Genomic DNA, 12,470 nt, shown 5'->3' on the forward strand with positions numbered 1-12,470 from the left:
CTTCAGTTAAAATGAAACTACATCTATTTCAGCCTTTCAAAGAGTGACTTTGTTCTTGTTGTTATTGTAATGCCAGAGGAGTCATTTCCTTCAGTGTCATTAAACCTAGCCTTAAGCATTGGCACTTCCTCTGAAACAAATACCACATTTGCTAATGTAATAAAGGAAGATTGTATTTACATACGACAGGCAATCAAATACTGTGGCCCACAATAGATGTGGGCAGGTTATTAATCTGATTGGATTCACTGGTGGGCGGAGATGACAATAACAGCGACTGCAGCTACTATATATCTGTTTAGTGATAAATGTCCTGTGTTTTATGCTGTTTGCTTCTTCTATCAGTCGATTTTCTGCACTATCAATAAAAGAAGTTAAGAAATAAAGATCAACTGGTACGTATATAATAGTACGTGCTATACCTTTGTAAGAGTACCGTACATATTATGACTGAATGCTTATACCAGCATGTATAACCACGCACTGTGATTCCTAGAGGCTGCCGTCAGGTCTTTTTCTACTGAAAAATGTTTGTTGATTGGTACAGCATTATCGTAATGTGTTTGTGTGGTAGAAAATAAATAAAGATTTAATTCATCTTTCATTTATGGGTTTTAATGGAACAGCGTACCATATTTCAAACCACTAATGCCCTGAATAAACAAGCTTACACACAACAGCCACCTTGCTAATTGTTTGTAATTGGTACAGATATTAAAAGATATGTTGGTGTGAATGTTACAGGAAATACAAAGACAACAGGAGGCAGCTAAACTCCTGTTTTAAGAAATTACTAGAAATAAATAAATACAAATAAAAAAGCTTTTCAGCTCTTTGCAGGTAAACAAACCCAAGCTAAACAGATGGCAATAAAAACAGTTGTGCGATTTCTAAATTCTTTTTCTATAGAGAAAGAATTAGAATAGATGCATAGAATAGATGCATAGAATAGATGCACACATGGCATTAATGATAATCGACATATACACTCCCCTCCCCCTCCCCTATTGGAACAGTGAGGCCAATTCCTTTATGTTTCAAAGGTGCTATGTTCTAAGTTGTGTATCGGATCCAGACATAAACATCTGGAAATAAAAGCTGAAATGCTGACCCTTTATCTCATATTCATGTTTTCAGACTACAGCAAAAAAAAAAAAAAAAAAAAAAAAAGGAACTGCCCTCAATGTTCAAATACTTTTAGAGGGGAGTGTATCTTTATTTATCTATTTTGAATATGATATTCAAACCTTTTCTTTCATCTTGTATAGAACGAATACAGTACTGGTATCCCTCAAAAGTTCATTGCACTGCCCCAACATCAGATATATTATTGTGGTCTGTGTTTGTGTGTGTGTGTGTGTGTGTGTGTGTGTGTGTGTGTGTGCGTGTGTGTGTGTGTCTGTGTTTATGCATTGTCATTGTGTCCTCACAAAAAGTGATATGTGTGCGTTTGTGAAGCCAATGACATGCCCTCAATGTTGAATATGAGTATTACCTGAGAAATCATTATAAGTTTAGTTTCTTACAGCCACCGAACCTACTTAGATTATTAACTTTTTACAAGAGCAACAGTCTGACATAGTGGTTCTATCTTATCATCTGTGCATTTCCTAGTGTGACATGTCAATGTGTCTTCTGAGAGAAGAACCATGAACCAAGTCTTGTATCAGTCTTGTTGTGGCGAGTTTTTTTCTACAGTCCTTTCACTTTCACTGCCTTCAGATGCTCTCTCCTCCTGAATGTTATCGATAGTGAATCCTCCATGAGACGGCTGCTTGCCTTTGTCCTCCTCTGCTATTCCCTCTGCACAAGTGCAGCGATCTCTGCAGGCTTTGGCGTCTTGAACTTCACAATCCACCAGAGCCATTAACTGGCGCGTCTGTCTGGCACTGCAGTTAGGAAGGGGCACCTGGTAGGTGGCGTGGAACCGACGCAGGTCTACTCTGAACGAGCCCTTGTCCAGAGTCATGCAAGGTTCAAAGCGAGCGCCCCACTCAATCTCGGTTTCAATATATGAAGTCTTGGCTTGGCACATCATGCCTGTGTATGAAACAATGAGATGGACGTGTTAGTGTAGTTCAACCAAACATCGGTTGGAGTACACATCACTGCCACACGAGGGCAGCAAAAAAACATTCAGATCCTTCCTAATAATCATGTCTCCATGTTACTAATTATCAACAGCTGTGTTTTGGAAGAACAGTCAACTGCATTGTGTTTTGCTTAAAGCTCATTGTTAATTTGCTTGAAGCAAATTAGACTTTATAAAAAACTGTCTAAGAAAGTGGGTCATGGTTTTATGTGCGTTTGGGGAAGTGGATTTAGAAGTTTTTCCTGGTAAAGGTTTCACAGTGTTTAGCTGTGTACAGTACAGTTTTATGTGTTGTTCCTTTGTTTGTCCGTGCTTTAATTGTTCAACCCATGTTCCAGATTTGATGAAAGTATTTACTCAGCCTCTACCCTGTAGAGCCAGTCTGGTTCCCCCCTTTTCCTGTTTTGAACAGCTGGAATCCCTCAGTGAGTTGCGGCTCACTTCAGAGAGCTCTCGTCGCCTGAAAGAAAGGTACTGTTTCGTCTAAGTTCCCCAGGTAATTTTAAAAGAAAAAAAAAAAAGAGTTAATAGAAAACAGAAACTAAAATGAGGCTGAAATGAGACTGTCACTGTTTCACCTTCCGAGCAGGAGAAGAGCCAAGCCTTTAAACCGTAAGCAAACACACATTTTCCTTTTGAAGAGACATTAAACCCTGCCTTACATGAGCTCTTTCAAAAACAGCAGACAGTGGGAATACGCATGTGGGAACGTGTTGGATAAATATTTAAAGTTTGCAGTTGACAACTTGTTTTATGGCATACTCTCGCTATGAGTATGTAGCGTGGATAAATATTCCAAGGAATGAGTGAATACAAAGAACAGCAAACTAAATATTACACAGAAAGAGCCTGAATGAGTAAATGCTGCCCGTTTCTTTCTGTTCTTACAAGCTGTGTTCTTAAGAATAATAAAGATCTGCTAGATCCTGTTTACTTACTGTAGTAGTTATGTCACAAAGAAGCATTGTATTGTCCAGTCATAGGCCTACTACTACTCTACGAGTAGTATGACTAATCAACATTACCACACTTTCCTGGTAAATTTGATTATTTGCATGATGAGTCTGGTATCCAAACAAAAGGGTTCTCTGGACTCTCTCTTACATCAATGCTGGTCTCTAAAGATGAAAACGAAACTTTTGCTGCCTATTGTTGTCTTTCCATTCTCTCCTGAGAAGTAGATCACCCTTTATATTTCCAGTGCCCTCACGGCTGAATTTTTTTTCTCCTATCCCTGCTTTTAGAGAAACATGAAGCCACAGTTAAAATCAAATTACCTCTGGATCTGAAGAGGCTGAATGGAGTGAGGGAGCTCGTACTCAGTGCTCATGTTTTTACCCTGAACAAATGCTTCAAGATTGAAAATGTAAGAAAACACTTAGCACTTTGATTTACTTTTTGATGACTAAAGTTGCTCTTAGCAGCTGTGGGTTTTCCTGAGATTTCAGAACAAACTGACCAACTGTGATTCACCACAGAAAAAATCCTCTGTCGTCCCTTTGCTCTCTCTTGGTCAGATTTGCTCGTCTCTGTCTGTCTCGCTGCAAACTGAGGTTGAAATTCTGAAATTTCCCACAGCAATGTGAATCACTCCAGGAACTCAGACTTCTGCAGTTCATCCCTACACCTCTTTGTTTCAGTTCCCTGAGCAATAAAATAACACTGCAGATGGGAAGTGAAACTACTTGTGTGGTAGCCTACAAGTTGACATCCAATGAAAACACTGCACTGTTCCTACCCACCTGTGGCCTCAACTATTCCTTCCAAAATAACGATGATCTCAAACTGCTGTTGTCTCAGCTGCTCTGGGCCCAGCTGCCACAGTGGACTATTACAGTCAATGCTGTGCTGAATCACTTGGGGCTCCACCAGGAAGAGTCGGTCTGACCCGGTTTCATACCCAAGGTTAATTTCTGTCTGCTCAAGGGGCAAGAACTCCCCCTCGGCAGTTTGGCGCGACTTGATTAACTTGGCACGGACCTTGGCGTCCACCATGTGGCTCTCTCTCAAGTCCCCCAGGCGGAACATCAAGCACAGCTGGTCGTCGCGGTTGGCAATGACGCAGGTGCGGCTGAAAAGAAGCGTCTCCGCTCGCTTCTTAGGCCGCGATATTTTGACAAACATGCAGCCCACCATGAGGGCATCTATCATGGACCCGACGATGCACTGCATCATGACCAGCAGCACACCTTCATGGCAGGCTGGAGACACAGTGCGCGCCCCGTAACCGATGGTGCGCTGCGTCTCCACCGAGAACAGCAGAGCTGAGATGAAGCCGTTCACACCTGAGTAGCAGGGCCCTCGGTTTGCAGCGGGGCCCAGAGGATGCTCTTCCTCTAAATCACCTCGAACAGACGCATTCAAGAAGTAGAGGCCTGCAAACAAGAACCAGGTGGTGATGTAGCACATCATGAAAACAAAGAGAAACCAGCGGTACTGGAGGTCCACAAAGGAGGTAAAGATGTCAGACAGGAAGCGCCCTCTCTCAGATATGTGACACAGGTTGACGCGACACTTTCCATCCTTGGAGACATAGCGCAGTTGCTCTCTGGTTTCTGGAGGCAGGGTTGGGGTTTGGTTAAAGTCACTCTCCAGGAGTTTACTGCGGGCCTTAGCCAGCCTCTCCGCCTCCCTGGCTGGGCTGGATGTGTTGCTGTGTGAGGGTGAGTGCGGGGTGCTGTGGAGAGGACTGGCGTTGGTGGCGCGCAGGGCGCTGGCGGTGCCCACGTCTGGCACGCTGAGAGAGTGGCGGGGGCAACGTGAGGCGGCGTCGGCGCCCCTCGGTGAGCAGCGACTCAAAACACGATAAGACGCTTGCTCCGCATCCGTGAGACCGAGGGATGAAGCTGGACGCAAGCCAGCGGTTCCAAGATAAGGAAGATCTGTTGTGCTCTTGTGGCGCCGCTTGGCTGTAGCGAGTTCAGGGAATGTCCCTGGCATGACGTCCAGGAGAGGAAGGGCCGAGTTCATGTCTGTCTGCAAACATAAATACAGAAAGAATACGCAAATAAAACATTGTCTAAAAGTGTTCTGTCCCACAGATTTTTATATTTTTAGTGAATGCTTGGCGAAAGACATTTAAACTATATTTTGTCTGGAGGCCTCTGGGAGGTCCTTGGCTGGCTACACATTTGTTGGCATAGACAACTATGCTGTAATGGCCAAGAAAAAGAAAATTCTTGGAAAAGTGCGTACTGTTTTTGTGTAAGTCTCACACTGAAGTTTCTCCCTTGAAGGTGTGGATTGAACAACCATGATAGATTTTGGCTGACAGGGCATGGATGTTCTCCGTCCTCTTGACCTGTCCTGGATCACACCCGAAGGCTCCATTGCTCCAACGTTCCTTGTTTCTCCAGATCCAGGAGAGCCTGTGGCTTTAGGGTCTCTTCGTGCACCTGGATGCATTACAGTAAACTGAAGGGTTAAAGACAAATGAGCGGATCCTGGGTGTGGTTGTTTGGGTTTTAAAGTTCCTCCAATGATTAAAGACCTGAGGGACACACAGAAATCACATGAAAAATACACATGACAGTAAAATATGAGATCATTTGACAAATGATCTCATATTTTACTGTCATGTGTGTATGACATATTTTCTCATCTCATATGAAAGTATTTTAATTGTAACCACAGAGTCATTTTTAAAAACAGAACTGATACTGACCTTTTATAAAGTAGTAATGGTTTTAGCCTGCATAGTGTAGGAGCAGCCGGAGACCGCCTGAGGTGGATATCTTTTCTAACTGGAGCTAAGCTGTAATCCTGCCGCCTCAGCAGTAATGAATGACACCACACGCTGCAGAGAACGCTCAGCTCGACACACAGCTCCTCTCAACACAGCATGGCACCCTCATCTAAGCCTACTAACATGGACAATGCATACTCTAACTATTTAAAAGGCACCAGAACAATGGGATTTCATTACCAACTGTACCTGTAGCAGCTGTACATATTTACAAATTTCCATGCCCTTCCAGTGCAGTGAAAACACATTCACTGTCTTTTGATAATTGCATCATCACTCAGCTCAGTGACTCACATGCTGTCGGCTGTTTTGCAAGTTTATATTTTCCCAGCGTATAGTGACATAACTTTTTCAAAAATGCACCATCATCAGTTCTTCCTTTTCTATCCTAGATTGTATCCTATTGTCAAATTGTAAAATTTCCATGAAATGATGTGGCATCTTTTCGTTCCTAACATATAACCCAGTCCATATCAGTATAAATATTCTGCATGATTTTTTTCCCCACTGAAATCTGATGTGTTTTCAAAGTGGTCCTTTAATTGTTTTGAGTATTGTATTTTGTCTTCTTCTTCTTCTTCTCTTTCGGCTTTTCCCATCAGGGGTCGCCACAGCGAATCATCCTTCTCCACCTAACTCTATCATGAACATCTTCTACCCTCACACCAGCCAACCTCATGTCCTCTGTTAAGACATCCATATATCTCCTCTTGCCCTCCTGCCTGGCAGCTCCATCTCCAACATCCTTCTACCAATATATTCACTATCCCTCCTCTGCACATGTCCGAACCACCTCAGTCTGGCCTCTCTGACTTTGTCGCTAACACAGGCAACGTGAGCCGTCCCTCTGATGTACTCGTTCCTTATTCTGTCTAACCTGGTCACTCCTAAGGAGAACCTCAACATCTTCATCTCTGCTATCTTTTAAAATGAATGGCATTTATTTCCTAGTTCCTATAGGTCTAGGTCATTAAAAAGATAGATACTGTGCACTTTATATGTATGACTCATCAGATAAAACATGAAAAAATAACATTGACAATGTAATTACAATTGTACTGGGGGGTTATCTCTACCCAGCCCTCCAAACGAAGCAGTCAATGGTCAGTGACACACAGTGAAGTGACTTGTTAAAACTCAAAGTAGTTTTCATTTTAAGAGAGTAGGGGTAGAAGTTATAGTACTATTCTCACATGCAGAGGATAGTCGCATCACAACTACTACGCTCATGTAAACATTCAACCAAGAAATCAATTCAGGTCCAGTCCCTGAGTTTATTTAGTTAAAGGGTACACCAAATTCTTAGTGTTGCATTTTCCCCAAAGCAACAGTTCATGACTTTTCTACATCCAAGATGAAATCATTTGAGTTATTTTACCAGACTTGAGAACTGTGACCAGAAGATGACATAATCCAAATCACACAGAGGGTTTGGTTAGGGTTGGGTTTTTCAGAAACATCAGAGTTAAATCAGCATGAAATCCAGACTTTACTGACTATATCTCGGTGATAGTGTTGCTTTTTGTGAGTATTTGTGTGATATGTTTGTATGTTGGAATTGTTTAGGTCGTCTGAAATCTTGTGTCTCTGTCTACTTCGTCCAGGACACAATAGAGATTTACAGTAGTCGACATCACACAGAAAGTGAAGGGGCCTGAATACTGTGAGCAAATATATGGTCTCTGTATGTTAGAGTTCACAAATTACTGAAAACAAATAAATCGATGCCTACGAGCGCTACATGAGTGAGTTTAGACTCAGTGGCCACACTCCAAAGTGGGAGGGGTCACGACTTTAAAGGTACTGAAGTTTTTCCTCTGCAGCGCAGATTAGTTACGATGGCGACGGGACACTCTATAAGATGCTCTGATCTGAAAACCCGCTGGAGCAGAGCTGCTGGGAAATGTGTACCGTGCACAATAAAGCCAGGTCGGTCATATATTATATTATATTATATTATATTATATTATATTATATTATATTTTATTATATTATATTATATTATATTCTTTCTATAATGAAGGATTTGCAGTTAATCCTAACTGTGGTTTTGATGACGACGGAGGGAGACATGAAGTCCCCCTCTCACCGTGCAAAGCCAACACGTTCAACGACGGCAGCGGTGCTTATTGTAAACCTTGCACCATATGTTCACCTCAGTTTGACGTTATCAGCAACTGCACGTCAACTACTAACACCAAGTGTCAACTCTCGAGGTTAGAAAAAGACGCTTGTTCAGTGGATTACTGTGAAAACTGCAGTTGTTTTTGTTTTTTTTTTTTACATTTTCTTTAATGATTATTTCTGCAGACTCCAGAGGACCGTCGCTCCCTCCACGGTGAGTAAAGTCTGTCCCACTATCTTACCGTTTGGCTTCCTTATTTCAGCGAATTTTATGATTCATATTGAAGAACCTCGGAAATTACAGTTTAGAAAAAGGAAACTTGCCTACGTCTAAAAAATCCCCACGTCTCGCTCTTCTAGAATAGAAGTGATATGTGACATCACTGTGACAGCTGAGTTACTTACTGTAATTATGAGGAGCCACAGCTCAAAAGCAGGAGGCGTTCAAATGACTTTACTCTACGGAGCAGATCGGTGGTGGTGTCAGCAGGGGTAAAATGCCCTGATCTGAATACCCGCTGGGATAAGGATGCTGGGAAATGTGTACCATGCCCTACAAAGCCAGGTCGGTTATTATCATTATTTAATATTACACAGCGTGGAGTAAAAGTAATGGCACTGTTTGCAGTTCCCTGCATTACTGCATTAATTGGTCAGGAAGTGTTGTCTCATCTCCACCAAAACAACAAATATTTCTCAGCTGGTGAAACACTAAAACACAGGATAATCATGTCTTTGCTGAACGCACCCCTTGGCACCACTAGGACTTTAATTTCACAACACATCACCTGCAGCCAGGAGTCTTATCAGTTGCTCTGAGTTTCGTCTGGTCTCCCAAAATAAACAGATTGAGAGATTCCAGGAGACCTTCAATCAAGAGTTGCTGATTTGTGTTACAAATCAAAGAGTTCCAACGTAATGACTATAAATGGACATGATTTGCTGCTGTTTCCAAAGAAGAAAGCATTGGCACAACACAGAAAGTTCAGAAAGTTCAGTAAGGATAAAAAGAACTGTAGAGGACCAGCTATAGCCTTGAAAGATTGGAACTTTTAACATCTCTGTACGCGTGCCAAACAGACATGGTCTGCAGAACACTGCAGACCATTCAAAGAATTCAAATTCAAAGGAAGCATTCCAGCATGCCTGGAAAACAGCTGGAGACCATCGTGACCCTTCACAACAATACTAGGAAAATGTGTGGAAGAACATAGAACATTATGTCTTGCTTCACAAGAGTGTGTACCAACACAAAAACAACAGTGAAGTACAGCAGAGGAGCAGCATGACTTGGACCTGTTTGAGACCTCTAGACCTCGGCCTGTTGCCAATGTGGGGGAGGAAATTAATTCCCAAGCTGTGGGAGATATGTGACATCCAGAGAGGATTTCCAGCCTTCAGCTTTTTCCTCTATTTGTTATATTACAGCCTTCTTCCAAAATGGAAGAATTCAACAAACAATACCTCATATCTACAACGTGAAAGAAGGTTGTTAGAAATCTTTGCAAATGTATTAAAAATAAAATGAAAAAAAAGAAAATCCCATGTACATAAGTATTCACAACTTTTGCCATGACACAGATTAAACTCTGCTGCATCCATCATTTCCACTGATCAACATGTTTGGAGTCTACCTGTGGGAAATTTGAGTTTATTAAATATGATTTGGAAAAGGCATGAACCTGTCTGTATCCTACAGGATAATGTCAGGGTGACAGCAATATAGTAGCTGAGTCAGGTGACCGGTAGGTTAGTTAGTTAAAAATCACTAAAATACACAATCAACTCAAAAACTAAAAAGAGTAACCAAAGGGAGAGGAGCAATTGCTTCATCCAAGAAACTGGTTCAAGATCCAATATAGTGCAGAAAGAGATACAGGGACAGAGCTGGGGGGGAAGGCAGGTCTGCCATCGACAGGGTCCAAAAGGCAGGAGAACAGGAGACAGCGGGTAAGGAAAATCAGGCAGTCCAGTTAAACAAAAAGAAAGAAATGACTAGAGAGTTCCCACAAAGTAGAAATAACCAACTGGTGAATGTATGGTGTAGCTGGGGGGTATACAGTGGAAAACAAGTATGTGAAGCTTTTGGAATTTCGTGGTGTTCAGCAATAATTTGTCATGTGGTCAGTATTAACAAATATAATGTTCCTAAAATAATAACACAAAAAAAAATCTGACCTTTCATAAGAACAACAATAAAAGCCTCTTTTTTGTTTGATACACTTCCAATTCATCTCCCCCTCAATCACTGCAAGCTGGCCAGGCCCAGATCAAGATGTTTCCTTAACCATACCATCAACTGGGGTGATGTTTACCTGTTGATATGCTGGGCTCTTTTTCCACCAGATGTAGCGCCGTGTGTTCTTTCCAAATAGTTCAATATAGTTTCATCAGTCTACATTTACTAATACTGCTGGTGTCAATGTGCTCTTTGACAAACTTCAGGCGTGCACCAATGTTTTTTAATAAGCAGCAGCTTCCTTCGTGGCGTCCTGTCACAGACACCCTGCTTGTTCAGTGTTTTACCTACTGTAGACTCATGAACACAGATGTTAGCCAGTTCCAATTATGTCACTCTGGGTTGTTTCTTTACCTCGTTGTTGAGTGTTCGTTGTGCTCTTGGGGTAATTTTGATCACCCACTTCGTAGTGTAGCAAAAAACTCCCAAAGTGTGTCCATATGTGGACTGATTGCCTAAATGTAGATTGGTTTTGACTGATCCTCGCCACAGACGTTCCACCTCGAAGGACGTCGCAAAGTCTCTAATTTCACTCTCAGGAACGAGGAGTGAGGATGACAATCAGACAATCCTTTAAATTAGCGATTAGCTGCAGCTGATCGCTCTGATCTGAGTTCCTCTCTGCTCGTTTCTTTTCCTCTATCTTTAATGGGAGGGACCAAGATGCAAGGATATGATGGAAGTGATGAAAACATGGGTGTACTTAAAGGAGTGTGAGGAGGGACAGAGAGGGGAAAGAAACTGAATTTCAGTTCAGAATTATGAACTGGTTTACATCCTTGTTTCTATTTGTCTTAGGAACCAACACTATCACAACATGTCACAACATGTTTTGTTCATAAGTTAGCCATGTTTGGTAGTTTTGTGATGAACTACAGAGATGACAGTATCACTACATCAATATTTGTAAAACAACATCCTAAGAGCATATTCATGTAACTGAAGAAGGAAAATGATTTTGAATCTGGTGTTTTATCTGAGACTGTATTTCTCCCACTCCATTTTCATTTCAGATAAGCCAACTGTCTTCCTCAACACCAAGAACAACAACATCACATATTATCATCAACCAACATTCACATAGTCTAGCGTGTAAGTCAAAGATACACTCGAGTGTGGAACAAAAACGCATTCACAGTCTAAATTTGACCTTTACTCTGTTTTGTTTATTGCAGGGGCAGTACCATTAACCATCTTTATTTCCATTCTGCTTGTGCTATCTGCTTGTATGATCTACATCAAGAGGAAAAGAGGTTTGCATAATAAATGTAAAGGTTAAAGCACACATAAGTGAACACACCACTAAAGAAGGTCTAGACTGTGACTGCACAGAAGCTGATGATATTTAGTCCTATTACATTTCCATTTAGTCATTTGGCAGATGACTGAGGTGTGAAAGAAGCAAAATGTCAATGTCAAATTAAGTTTTGGCAGATCTAAGTGTCAATCTTTAATAATAACTAAAAGCTGAGGGCTTACAGGGCTGTTTCGATATTATTGTAACAAAAACTGTCCTCATGTTTGGCGTTGACACAGGTCATCACTTGGTGTTCAGGCGTAGCAAAAGACCTTCGCTTAACAAGGACGGATTTTCACCCCTCTCTACTCCAACTGAAACTGATCTGGAGCACATGCTTAGTGAGTGAAAATGAAACATTTATTCCTGTGCACATGAGGAAAAAATTGTTAGCACCCTCCCAATGAAGAAAGAAAAACCGACAAAGGTCACTGAAATAACTTTTAAAATATGAAACATTTCCTAAAAATGTATATATAAATATCAGACATTGCTTTTAAGTTGAATGAACAAAAATTCATTTATTCAAGTTGAACAAAAATGATGGTACCTTTAACTCCATGTTTTGTTGAATGACCTTTTGAGGCAGTCATTGCAAGCGAGCGATTACTGTAACTCTCAGTGAGACTGAAAGGAATTGTGGCCCACCACCAGTAAGCAAACTGTTCCAGCTGGCTTAGGTTTGATGGTTGGAAGCCTTCTTCAGACTGTTACAGTTATGTCCACAGATGTTTAATACAATTTAGATCAGGACCCACAGAGGACCCCTTCAGAATAGTCCAATAATTTGTTCTTAGCCATTCTTGTGTGTTTCTATATGTATGTATGTCTATATATATATGCAAATGTATTCCCAGGAACATCAAGCTGCTTGGAGATGGTCTTACAGCCTTTATGTTTAACGTGTTGTCTATCTTCTTTTTCTGATCTCTCTCTTTAGCTGGTCCATGTTGAGTGTGATACACACCATTAC

The 12,470-nt window shown here is 41.4% G+C and overlaps 2 protein-coding genes across 3 annotated transcripts in view; one reads left to right on the top strand and one right to left on the bottom strand.

Moving 5' to 3' along the window:
* On the bottom strand, positions 1-11,218 carry LOC113169922 (G protein-activated inward rectifier potassium channel 3-like). 2 transcript variants are annotated; one of them, XM_026371718.1, is made up of 4 exons: positions 10,555-11,218; positions 5,288-5,582; positions 3,835-5,068; positions 1-2,040 (listed from the first exon to the last, which is right to left on the bottom strand). In XM_026371718.1, the coding sequence occupies exons 2-4, from the start codon at positions 5,495-5,497 to the stop codon at positions 1,667-1,669; spliced, it is 1,818 nt and encodes a 605-aa protein (XP_026227503.1). In that variant the 5' UTR covers positions 5,498-5,582; positions 10,555-11,218; the 3' UTR covers positions 1-1,666. The 2 variants fall into 2 exon arrangements, with proteins under 2 accessions (XP_026227503.1, XP_026227504.1); XM_026371719.1 differs by lacking the exon at positions 10,555-11,218 and having other exon boundaries at positions 5,308-5,331.
* The window catches only part of igflr1 (IGF-like family receptor 1), a 7,369-nt gene continuing 2,539 nt past the window's right edge, over positions 7,641-12,470 (top strand). The window contains exons 1-6 of the mRNA XM_026371742.1: positions 7,641-7,766; positions 7,861-8,053; positions 8,148-8,175; positions 11,214-11,292; positions 11,376-11,453; positions 11,737-11,838. Coding sequence (XP_026227527.1) covers positions 7,676-7,766; positions 7,861-8,053; positions 8,148-8,175; positions 11,214-11,292; positions 11,376-11,453; positions 11,737-11,838 — 571 coding nt within the window. The 5' untranslated portion in view covers positions 7,641-7,675. The remainder of the gene's footprint in view (positions 7,767-7,860; positions 8,054-8,147; positions 8,176-11,213; positions 11,293-11,375; positions 11,454-11,736; positions 11,839-12,470) is intronic.

The sequence above is a fragment of the Anabas testudineus genome, chromosome 16, assembly GCF_900324465.2.
Source record: "Anabas testudineus chromosome 16, fAnaTes1.2, whole genome shotgun sequence".
NCBI classification, from domain to species: Eukaryota; Metazoa; Chordata; class Actinopteri; order Anabantiformes; family Anabantidae; genus Anabas; species Anabas testudineus.

Bases quoted from the DNA above. Each gene is read 5' to 3' on its own strand.
- LOC113169922 (XM_026371718.1), bottom strand. From the start codon at position 5,497: ATGCATCCAGGTGCACGAAGAGACCCTAAAGCCACAGGCTCTCCTGGA. The intron at 5,069-5,287 runs GTACGCACTTTT...TTATGTTTGCAG, and splicing joins GTGAGACTTACACAAAAACA to ACAGACATGAACTCGGCCCT. The intron at 2,041-3,834 runs GTGGGTAGGAAC...TTTCATACACAG, and splicing joins AGGAATAGTTGAGGCCACAG to GCATGATGTGCCAAGCCAAG.